Source organism: Onychostoma macrolepis, chromosome 08 (assembly GCF_012432095.1).
Source record: "Onychostoma macrolepis isolate SWU-2019 chromosome 08, ASM1243209v1, whole genome shotgun sequence".
In the NCBI taxonomy this organism is placed as follows: Eukaryota; Metazoa; Chordata; class Actinopteri; order Cypriniformes; family Cyprinidae; genus Onychostoma; species Onychostoma macrolepis.
Window position 1 is genome coordinate 20,397,879 of NC_081162.1, and position 12,802 is coordinate 20,410,680.

At 35.9% G+C, this 12,802-nt stretch overlaps 1 protein-coding gene across 2 annotated transcripts in view; it reads left to right on the plus strand.

Moving 5' to 3' along the window:
* The window catches only part of faf1 (Fas (TNFRSF6) associated factor 1), a 72,810-nt gene that overhangs the window by 12,107 nt on the left and 47,901 nt on the right, over positions 1–12,802 (plus strand). The window contains exons 4-7 of one of the 2 annotated variants that reach the window (XM_058784800.1): positions 1,856–2,139; positions 3,440–3,531; positions 3,871–3,962; positions 10,946–11,054. In XM_058784800.1, the coding sequence (XP_058640783.1) occupies positions 1,856–2,139; positions 3,440–3,531; positions 3,871–3,962; positions 10,946–11,054 (577 nt within the window). The remainder of the gene's footprint in view (positions 1–1,855; positions 2,140–3,439; positions 3,532–3,870; positions 3,963–10,945; positions 11,055–12,802) is intronic. The other variant, XM_058784801.1, reaches the window with a different exon arrangement.

The following is a 12,802-nucleotide window of genomic DNA, read 5'->3' on the forward strand; positions in this document are numbered from 1 at the left end:
AAAAATAAAGTAAAACCAATAATATTGTAAAATATAATTGCAATTTAAAATCACTGTTTTTATTTATCATATTCATTTGTTATTATTATGTATTTTAAAATGTAATTTCTTCTTTTGGCAAAGCTGAATTTTCAGCAGCCATTACTCGAGTCTTCAGTGTCACATCATGCTTCAAAAATCATTCTGATATGCTGATTTGATGCTCAAGATATATACACACACATACATACACACACACAGTCATGGCCAAAAATATCGGCACCCTTAGTAAATATGATCAAAGAAGGCATTGTTAATCCTTTTGATCTTTTATTTTGAAAATTCACAAAAATCTAACCTTTCATTGGATAATAAGAATTTAAAATGGGGGGAAATATCATCATGAAATAATTTTTTTTCTCTAATACTCATTGGCCACAATTAACGGCACCCTTTTATTCAGTACTTTTTGAAACCTCCATTTGCCAGTTTAACAGCTCTAAATTTTCTCCTATAATGCCTGATGAGGTCAGAGAACACCTGACAAGAGATCAGAGACCATTCCTTCATCTAGAATCACTCCAGACCCTTTAGATTCCCAGCTCCATGTTGGTGCTTCTTCTCTTCAGTTCACCACTCATTTTCTATAGGGTTCAGGCCAGAGGACTGGAATGGCCAGCAGAAGCTTGGTTTTGTGCTCAGTGACCCATTTTTGTGTTGGTTTTGAGGTTTGTGTTTGGATTATTGTACGGTTGGAAGATCCAAACATGGCCCATTATAAGATTTCTAACAGAGTCAGCCACTTATTGATTTTTTTATCTGTTGGTATTTGATAGAATCCATGATGCCATGTGTCTAAACAAGATATCCAGGACCTCCAGCAGAAATATAGGCCCACAACATCAAAAATACAGCAGTATATTTCATTGTACACATGGGGTATTTTTTTATCCCTGTGTTCACCAAACCCATCTTGAGTGTTTGCTGCTAAAAAGCTCATTTTTCATCTGACCATAGAAGCCAGTCCCAGTTCCAGTCGTGTCTGATAACTGAATATGCTGGAGTTTGTTTTTGGATGAGCGAGGAGAATTTTTCTTGAAACCCTCCCAAACAACATGTGGTGATGTAGGTGCTGTTTGACAATTTTTTTTAAAGGTTTTCTGACCCCGAGACTCTACTATTTTCTGCAATTCTTCAGCTGTGGTCCTTGGAGAGTCTTTAGCCACTCAAACTCTCCTTCTCACCGTGCATTAGGACGATATAGACACACGTCCTCTTCCAGGCAGTTTCCTAACATTTTATGTTAATTGGAAATTCTTAATTATTGCCCTGATGGTGGAAATGGGAATTTTCACTGCTGTAGCTCTTTTCTTAAAGCCACTTCACTAATTTGTGAAGCTCAATTATCTTTTTCTGCACATCAGAAATATTTTCTTTGGTTTTTCTCATTTTGATGGATGATTAAGGGAATTTGGGCTTTGTTTTCCCTCCTATTAATATTTCTGTGAAACAGGAAGCCATGGCTGGATAATTTAATGTTCACAATCACCCTGGAGTGCTCAAAATTGTGAATATGAATGGGAATATACTTCAGAGATATTTTACTCATAAGAATTTCTATGGGTGCCAATAATTGTGTCCAACGTGTATCTGAGAAAAACATTTATTTCATGATGATATTTCCCCATTTTAAATTTACTATCCAATGAAAGGTTAGATTTTTGTGAATTTTTAAAATAAAAGATCAAAAGAATTAAGGATGCAGATTAATTTTCACAGCATGTATGTATATATCAGATTTTAGTTATGATGGAGAGGTGCTTCTCGTAGCAATTTTAACATTGAGCTAATCCTCATTTTCCTCTGTCCTGTGTAGTAATTTCTCAAGTGAAGCATCTCAGACCGGCCCCTATGGACCCCACAGCCAATCAGAAGCCACAGCACCTGCGCCCTCAGCCCCGCCTTCTTCAGCATCAGCATCAACATCAGCGTCAGCATCAGCATCATCATCTTCCTCACCCCCATCCTCATCCAGCCCAGCCTTCTGCCCTGTCCAGCCCTCTCGGCACATCGTGGAACGGCAGTCTCGGATGCTCAACTTCCATGTGGAGTACAGACAACGCTCCACAGAAGTGGTGCTGGAGGATGCCAGCACAATCGGTGAGTGCAAACAATGTTTTGATACATTAACACGATATACATGATCGTTTAATCGTTCAGTCTTTTTGTAGTTGACAGCTTACTGGCCCACATCCAAAAAAAGTCTGCATGTCAGTGCTACTCTTGCAAAGGTAGCACACATGATTAGCACTGTCCTTTCTTAGAAGTACACGTCATACTGAGCATCTGGTAGCAGAATTCATGTGCTTGTTACCCACAATGCTGACAGCTTTCTCCATTTAGATTGGGCTTTTGTCAAATAGGCAATAATTAGCATGTCATCTGCAATAATTAACCTGTTCTAAAAAGTTTTCTCAGAAATGATTGGAGCATTTTCTTGGTAGATGTAGTTACTGAGCTTTGATTCTTGGTATGACACAAGCCACTGAACTGAACCACATACTGTTTATGTGACTGTATTTCTGTGAATGAAAGTTGAATCTTATGTCAAGCGAAGTCAACAGGAAGAGATGTGAGCTGCAGGGTGTGTGGCACTCAGCAAGCCACACAAATGCAGTGAAAAAGGAAGAAAATCGCTGCTGTTCCTTTTTGGTGTTGGTATAATAGTCGACTCATTGGTGTGTTAAACAAACAGTGTTATTGTTTTTTTTAATATACTTTAAATAAATAAATGCATTTTAAATAATTAAATAAATGTATTTTAATCCATTTATATAACTGAATATTGTTATTAAATATGAATGTGTGCATTTATTAATCATATGAATGAATGGTATTTTTTTTATTTAAAATTTTACAATATATTATGTTGCTTTTGTTTGGGTCTTTTTTTTTATCTTACAGTTAGTGTAATTATGTAATGTGTTGTGGATATGTATCCTGCAGAGGTTGTTTTGTGGGTGACACGTCTTTAACACACAAGCATGGTTTCATCTGGTTTCTGTCTGAAGCTTGACATTTGTTATGCATTTCAGTATAAATGCATTTTAGAAGATCATTATGCTCTCAAACCAGTAGTTAGGATAATTAACTAACCTAGATTTAGAAATGAGGAAAAATATCAAACACTTTAAGAACCATTGTTCTGGTGAATGCTTGTCTGCAGTACACGCATACATTTACTAGTACACATATACTAGCAGGTTTGACAAGTGAAATGTGTTTATGTATAATTTTTTTTTTGGCAAATTTAGCAGCTTGGCTCCTGAACTGGCTAAAGATAAGAAGCACTTCACTAAAACTTAACAAAACAAGACTAGATGCATGCTGTCCTCTAGTGGTAACGTACTGAACTGCCATGAAAATTTTATAACCTGTTCTTATTTCTTTCTCTCTGCAGGAGATATTAAATCTATTTTAGAGACTGAGCTACAGGTGCCTGTCTCTAAAATGCAGTTAAAAGGCTGGAAGAGTGGAGACGTATCTGACAGTGTAAGAATGACACTATAGAACACATGCTGCTGATATTCAGATTAATACTGCATTCATTTTTTTAATGCATTAATGGTGCATTAATTATTTTTTTTTTTAATGTAAAACTTATACATTTGTTTAAAATATTCAAATAAATAACTGCCATTTTGAGGGGTGGGGTTGAATCTAAAAATATCTGTTTTATTATTATTGGTGAAATTATTTTAGTGTTTTTTTGTTTGTTTGTTTTCATTAAATTGCTCTTTGTAGTTTTTGTTGTACTTCGAAAATGGCAACTTTGAAAGTATTTATGATCTGTTTTATGGTTTTCTTTTTTTTTTCTTCACTTTCTCTCAGACTGTTCTGCGGAGTTTACATCTGCCCAAGAACAACAGTTTGTATGTGCTCACCCCTGATATTGCCCCTTCAGCCAGCACCAGCCAGAGCAGGTATGTTTTTGCAATGCCCTGAGCATCTATTTTCTGCATTGACTTTAGGCATACAAGTACATTGCGTTTATTTGATTCTTTAGCTCAAACTGTGTTGCTAAAGCAATGCTAAAAACAAGTAATGTACGTGCACTTTCTGGAGTATACAAAAATGATCAAACAGGCTTGACACTAGCTCTTCTAACTAAAAGGTTGGACATCCATTCCTGCAGTTGCCATTTGTGACCCTGGATGACAAAACCAGTCTTAAGTGTCAATTTTTCGAAATTGAGATTTATGCATCACATGAAACATCAAAGCTGAATAAATAAGCTTTCCATTTGATGTATGGTTTGTAAGGATCGGGCAATATTTGGCTGAGATACAACTATTTGAATATCTGGAATCTGAGGGTGCAAAAAAATCTAAATATTGAGAAAATCGCCTTTAAAGTTGTCCAAATGAAGTTCTTAGCAATGCATATTATTAATCAAAAATTAAGTTTTGATACATTTACGTTAAGAAATGTACAAAATATCTTCATGGAACATGATCTTTACTTAATATGCTAATGATTTTTGGCATAAAAGAAAAATCGATAATTTTGACCCATGCAATGTATTTTTGGCTATTACTGCAAATATACCCCAGCAACTTAAGACTGGTTTTGTGGTCCAGGGTCACATTTATATATGAGTGGCCCATCTCATTATACAAATATATCTTATATATAAAGCCTGAAGTTTATTTTTTTAGGGGTCTCAAAATCCAGATTCATCTCACCGTCTAAAAGCTGACCGTATATTTGTGTGAAACTTTCAAAAATATGGGCATTATACATTTGTGTTCTCAGTACTTCAAAAACCTGTTTAAATGAGGTTGATGGCATCAAATTGCATTAGCATTTCTATAATGTGTTTAATATAATGTGTCATTATACACAGCAACTTGTGAATTGCAGTCAATAGAGAAGGATGCTTTTTGGCAACAAAATGTTGTAGTTAACACATCTACCAGCAGGGGTTGACTGGACCTGGTTAACCAGACAAACCTTGATCCTTTGCGTTTAAGAGAATTCCCACAATTACCGCTAGGTGGCGTTGCATGACCGCATTTTAGAAAGAGACACTAGATCAGCATTTTGATTCAAGGCATTTTATTCAATTGAAGAGCTTCCCTATTTTCATTTATTTGTTTTTATTTAATTTATATTTACAAAACTTTTCAAAGGTTTGAGATCAGTAGTGAATAAAAGTAATAGTCAAAACATTTATAATGTTATTATAGATTTACTTCTCAAATAAATGACCTTTATATAACGATAAGTAAAATAAATAATCTTTTGAACTTTCTGTTCATCAAAGAATCCTGAAAAAACATCGGTTTCCACGAAATATATTAAGCAGAATAATTGTTTTCAACATGGATAATAAGAAATGTTTCTTGAGTACCAAATCAGCATATTAGTGAATGATTTCTGAAGGATCATGTGACACAGAAAACTGGAGTAATGGCTGGTGACATGTTTCTTTTCAGCTTTGCCATCACAGGAATAAGTGACATTCAAAAATATAATAGTTATTTTAAATTGCAGTAATAACATTACTGTTTTTACTGTATTTGTGATCAAATAAGAGACTTATTGGGTCTGATAAACAGTTTAGGAATTTAGTAACACGTGGATTTAGAGATGCTGTGACTCGATATACATTATATTAAAAAAAGAACTGAAGAAATATATAGCTGATTATCGCCCTGTGTCTTTATTTAAATAAGCAAGGTGTTGACATTGTGGTCAGAGCAGTGCGGTTCAAAGTAATAAATGAAAGTAACTTCAATTAGAAAGGGCTTCGTGTGTGTGTTATATTGATGTGCATGTGTTTGTGTGTGTAATTATGTGTTGATTAGCACTGCTGTAAGCCCCGGCGGGAGGTGATGGCGATGCTGTCGAACGACTGGGTATAAACTGGAATCTCTGTCAGCTTGTGTGGACACTGTACTCTAGAGTGCGAAAACATTCTGAGAAAAGTACTAAATGGGCTGTAAACTAACATTGTGATAACAGTACCCTCCAAAGCACATCGGCACTTCATTTTTTTCCCTCCTGTTATTTGGCACCTTTTCAAACGCCTGCATTTCACATGGTCCAGAGGCATTTTGTGTGTGTCTTTTTTTCTTAGCTTTCATTTTTTTTAGATTGCAACAAAAACACACATTACTGTGACGTACTGCATACTATTGTGGACCACATTGCTGGTCACGGGTTTAACGGATCCGTCGAGGTCACATATATTACTGTGATCCTGACAGCTGCTCTCACTCGTCTCGTTTTTTCCTATCGGGCAGGTGACGTGCCACAGAGACCTTGTCACCTCTGTCTCTAAATGGCACAATATCTAATATCCAGCACCTACTAGAGTTCATCATCAGTGGCAGGCTCTAATTATTTCCCAGAAACTATTTTAGAGGAGTTGAAATGAGGGAGGAGAAGAGAGGGCCGGTGTTAGTTAGGTGTGACCCCATTGTTGCCCGTGATTGTCCTCTCCTGGTGCAGTGAGAAGAGGGCTTCCAGGAGGGCGAGCAGACAAGCTGTTAACTGCCTTTATAAATAACTGTCACAGAGAGACGGGAGAGAGTGAAGTGTTCCTCAGCAGACTTCGCTCCTTCTGTACTGCTGTTCTTTGGTTGTATCTCTCAGGGGCAGTTCAGATGCTGTTTTCTCATCTGCTCAGGCATCTTTACTTACACTTATTTTGAACCTGGCTTGAGCAGAACGTCAGTGTTTCTGTGTGATTTAGCAAATTAATAGAAAGAAACTGTGAAATGATAACTGGGTCACTTCTGTTATGCAGTACTTTTTCTTGTCCCCGTCATGCATGTCCTAATTTATTGGATCAAATGTTTGATTCAATTTTTACATATGGAAATTATATTAGTTGGCTTTTTGTAATTACAAAATTACAAAGTAGCGAACAAAATGGCCAATATGAAATAAATTTAATTTCACTCTATTATTAAAAGGTACTTTATTGGTATGATTGTTTTACAGTATAAATACAGCAAGAGGTTGGTAAGGATTGCCTGGGAGAAAGAAAAATGAAAAAGTCTTGATTTATGGGAATAATTTATTTAATTGTTCATTGATTTAATTTTTTTTCTTTTTTGTTAGGTGTTTTTATTCCCAAGTTAAGGTAATTAGAAAAATTACAATACGCCATAAAGTAAAACAAAGTTTTAAGCTCTCATTTGCTTATTATGCAATGTTTAAATAATCCAGGTAAACTTGATTAAAGTATTTTTGTTGTGTTTATTATGTTACTGAGAGGAAAGCACACAGCACATATTTACATATTCATTTAAACGTTGCTTTCATCAGAGTGGACGGCGTCGGGTTGTACGATAACAATATAAGCTTAAATATGAAGGTCTTGTATATCCTTTTATAGAAATGATTTCCTAAATTATTATTATTATTATTTTCTTTTACGTTTTACAAAGTTCAAATGGTGCTGCAAAACAGGAATAACCCAGTCACCATTTACAAGACTGATGCTCTGGTTCTAATTGAAAAAAAAAACAAAAAAACCCACGCATATGCCTTGCAGAGTTTGGGGTCAGTAAGGGTCAGTTTTTTTTAAAGAAATTAATACTTTTGTTCAGCAAGGACACATTGAATTGATCAAAATGACAGTAAAAACATTTATAATATTACATATGATTTAATTTCAAATAAATGCTCTTCTTTTTAACTTTTTTTCAAAGAATAACTTTTCCACAAGTGTTTTTAAAATTTATAAAAAATGATAACTGTTTCTTAAGCAGCAACTCTGAATATTAGAATGATTTCTGAAGGATCATGTGACACTGAAGACTGCAGTAATAGCTGATGAAAATTCAACTTTTCCATCACAGGAATACATGTATATTAATTGTAATAATATTTCACAATAATAAGTTTTTTTTACTGTATTTTTGATCAAAGAAATGCAGCCTTGGTGAGCATAAGAGGCTCCTTAAAAAAATAAAAAAACCATAAAGTTCTTTATCAGCTTGTTTTTAATTTAAATTAAAGTGTGAAGTCTCAGGATGCAGGCTGTGAACAATGGGACAGTACTCAACAAATAAAAGCCACTGTAGGCAATTACTGCAAAGCATACCTCAGCACACCATATCCAAACATATTAATCAAACCCGTCTTCACACTGCGCCGCCTGCCTCATTTTCTTCCCTCTGTTTTGAATGCAAATACGGCACAGGCTTTGGAGCTTTCAAGACAGACACTCCATCCAAGGTAGTTACAGAAATCCAGTGATGAGCCAAGCTCATCTCGCTTGCTCTCCCTCTCGTGGAGGTATCCAAACCCCTAATCTCCAGCATAAATAATGGAACTTTATGAATAATTTAAAACGAATCATCTATTTCTGTTGCTTCCAGGAGATGTGTGTGTTTAAGGTTATTTTAATTTGAACTTCTGCTATTTCAAATACAAATGAGCAAATGAGTCAGTGCGCATTTGGTATTTATCTCATTTTCTGCGTCTGATCTCCTGTGAGACTTGGGGGCCCGAGGAATCTGCTGGTTTTGGCAGAAAGGAAAAACAGTTTAAACTACAGCAATTAGTACTTAGACTTGTCAAAGCAAAACAGGCGGTGCAGAAAAAACATTTTGAGTAAGTGGCGGATGCTAAAATAAAATTTTAAAAGAAAGAAGGAAAGGGTATGTTTGTGGTTTTGGGGTGTTGGTATAGGTCACCCTATGAGTGTGCGTATGAGAAATTAGAGCAAGAGGTTGGTACTGCGGAATGAGAGGAACGAGATGGTAGGACTTTAATAAAGTCTCAGTCTTGCAGGTTTCTGAGACGGCAGACTTATCACTGAACGAAACCAACCTGCTCTTCATTTACACAGTGGTTTATTTTTTGTCTATAGCAGCCAGAGACATTCTATTTCCAGTGCCTCCGATGGTGTGGAGAAGCTTTTAGGGTGAGTTTGGGGGGGGTCAGCTCCAGGTGCTGTTGGGACCACAGAGGGCTGAACCTGGTTAAGCTCCTACAGATGAACCTTATGCTGTAGATCTGTTGTGAGAGGAAATTTCACATAGTTTTAACTCCTTAGAGAGAAAAGTTCTACTTTGCAGTTTACTTTTTAACCCACAGTTTCATAACACCATCTTAAGTGGGACAAACCCAGAGTTCCGAATAAATTTATATTCTTTTTATATAACAATGCATTTTGCTTTTTGAAATATATATATATATATATATATATATATATATATATATATATATATATATATATATATATATATACACACAAACAAACACACACATCGTTCAAAATTTTGGGGTCAGTCAGATGGTTTTTCTTGTTTTGAAAGCAAATTATTTGTATTCTTTTATTCAGTGAGGGCACATTAAATTAATCGAAAATGACATTTAAGACATTTATAATGTTAATATTTGTGTTTCCAAGAAATGCTTTTCAACTTTATATTCAAAGAATCCTAAATTTTAATTTATCCTGGTTCCCACAAAAATAGTAAGCATAATACTAAACATTAACATTTTAAAATATATTAAAATAGAAAACATTTAAATTGTAATATTTCATAATAGTAGTGTTTACTGTATTTTTTTGAACAATAGTGTGTTTGTGTATGTGCGTGTTTTTATATAAAAATTAATTTTGTGTAAGATTATCTTTTATATGACTATATAAACCATTTATATAAAATGTATTGTTTTACAGGAATCTATCTGAGATTTTTGTGTTTTTACATTTAGTATAATTGTAATAATTTAAACACTTTTTAAAAATGTACAATTCTACTTTTGAAGAGGGATCATTTTGAAACTGATTTCTCTATTCAATTCATTTGTGATCTGCAAGTTCACAATTCTGATTCTCACTTGATTCAATATCACTTAAGTTAGAAATAGTACGGTTACAATATGTATTTTGCTTTTATGTGAAGTATATTATGCGAACAGTACTAAATGAGCTGTTTTTATATAGCTAGTAGTATATAGCAGATAATAAACATTGGTTGGCAATATATCAAACAAGGTTTTGATTTTGAGGGATTTTAAGAATCAATATTAGATTGTTATTAATCTTTAAATCAATATTTTTTTACCCATACCTTATGCGCATTAGTCAATGCAAATATATTGTATCAGAATGCAAAATGTCTCCAAATCGTTCTTATTTGGTGAGAGTCTTGATACCCCAATTAACCCCCCCCTTTTTACAACTTGTATTCATGGCTCTGTGTTTTTCCACTCTCCACAGAATCGCATATGCATCCTCCTCTCCTAGGCCACCGTTTCAATCTTCATCGCTAGCTACAACAAACATTACATTTACATATTGATTTCGCAGTTTTAGTCAATGTAAATAAGCTGCCATTACAGTAAATTTGGTCCTCTGTTAACATAAGCTTGTCCAAAGCTCCTCAGATTAAGGCGCTGGTTGCATAATTAATGTGTGCGTTACATATTAATTCCCAGACTCTCCTCTTCCTGACTGCTTTCATTCGAACCCTGATTAGCCGGCAGGCTCGCCTCTAAGCTGTTGATTCATATTCACACACACAGACGGAGCATTTGCTCAAAGCGCTACTTAACCCCCATCGTTTGTCATCAGATGAGGCCTTCTCTCCTACAGCTCAGCACCAAGGCTCCCATGAATCTCAAACCCGCTCTGAGGTCAGTGTGACGGCGGAGCGGACGAGCGGCACAAGCCCTCTTGTCCTTTTGTGTGACGTTTACACCTCTTAGCCCCAATCGATACCTCCAGATGGCCTTGGTGCTGGTGTGCGCCCATGCTGTGGCCCTTGGCTCTGCCCTGGCCTCCCGCTACCCAAGCAGAGAAGTGGGGTGGCACAGGCTTGTTGGAGCCCAGAGACCCTGGGGAGACGTAGACGAGCCTTGACTCGTCTACCGCTGAACTCTAATGCTCCTCTCTCTCTCTTTTTTCCCCCCTTCTGCCCTTCCTGCCGTTTAGCAGTGCCCAGCAAGGGTTGTCGAATCAGAACTACCTGCTTGTCATTAGCCACCGTGAAGCACAGAGAGATTACAGCCTCAACTTCCCCGCCAGCAAAACCATCCAGGAGGTGAGACAACCGCACACCTGTCTGTCACCTAGCCCCTCTGTCTGTCTGTCTACACCTGCTGTCTGTCTGTCTCTCCACTGTGTTTCTGCCTGTGTTCTCGGCGACAATGTAATTATTACATGTTAAAATAATAGTCCTCATTGTGCTGGAGATGGTACCGATGATTAAGGCCTGTTGAGCCAAAGCTAATTATCTCCTAGTCAAATTTCTTCCTTTCCAGAATGCCCATGGAACTGCTAACTTCAGGACTGCCTCAAAATATCACAACTGTGTGTTCATGTGACCAATACATTTAGAATGGGCCCATGATATACAGTTTCCTGTAATGTAAGAGATTCACATTGTTTTGCGTTTCGAGGCAAATGTTCTGCATGGTAATTCATTCAAAACTAATTTTATTTATGTCTACAAAAACATATTGTACATTTAGTGCAAAATTCAGATATTAAACTTTTTATTTAGCATGCCGCACAATAAGACTTTGGAACATTAGTAGTATATTTAGTACAGTATTTTTTTATTTTATTTTTAAATGTAAATCATTGACACATTTCCCCTTTATTATACCTCTTGATACAGATTTCTATTTGGGATATTTTATGTTTTCTTCTAATTTCCAGTAATAGCAGACATTCTGAAATATAAATATTTTTTTTTTTACTTTTTTTTTTTTTTCTTCCCTCTTATTTCTCGTTGACTATTGTACAACTTGAGTAAAAATTATTACAGCTAAATTTCCCACTCTCCCCTGTTCTGTGAAATGGAAGTCTCTGAAATCTTGAGGTAGTACATGAACATTATATTTAATTATATTACATTATATAATAATAACATTATATTTTGCAGCAGGTGAGTAAATATTCTAGAAGACTGTTGACTGCTGTGCGTCGTTCTGCTCATCACATTGTCTGCAATAATCAGAACTCAGTATTGAGCAGCATAAACCCCCCTGTGGCTCATCAGCTCCTTTCCCTCTCCCATCAGACCTGTGTGATGCCATTCTTTTCATCACTCTCCTTTTAACTACACTGTGTTGTATTTAAGGTTGGTTTGTATGGGACACAAAACCCAAACTCTCCATTCTGTACACACACCGACCCCTCCCTGAGTCCCTCGCATTCTCCTCGGCCTGCCCCAGTAACCTACACACAGCTTTCTGGAAATGGCTCCATTAATTATTCACAGCAGGTAGCACGCACCACGTCAAGTGTAACAAGCTCCCTGTGGACTGACAGCGCCACTTGAACCCCTCCCTTAGTGCTGGGGGAGTCATGTTGGGCCAGTGCAGTGCCGTTTTGAAGAAACAGACATCTGTGATGGTCTTTTTTTTTTTTAAACTTGAGGCAACTTGTTTAACTTGTGCAGATTCTTACTTTAAATCTGCACTACAAAAACTCTTATTCTTAACAAGGTTTTGTCTTATTTTCCATTTAAAATTAAATAAAATCCTTGAAACAAAATCAGTTTAAGAAGCAACAATGGTTACACTTTATTTTAAGGTGGCCTTGTTACAGTGTAATTATACATTTGAGTGCAGGGTAATATTAATTAACTACATGTACTTACTATATGGTTATGGTTAGGATTAGGGTTTGGCTTTGGGTTACTTGCATGTAATTATGCATGTAACATGTAACAAGGACACCTTAAAATAAAGTGTTACCGCAACAATATATAAGATATTAAGACTTGTTTTCTGGGAAATTATCATTATTTTTAAAAAGATTTTGTCTTATTTTTCTACTTAA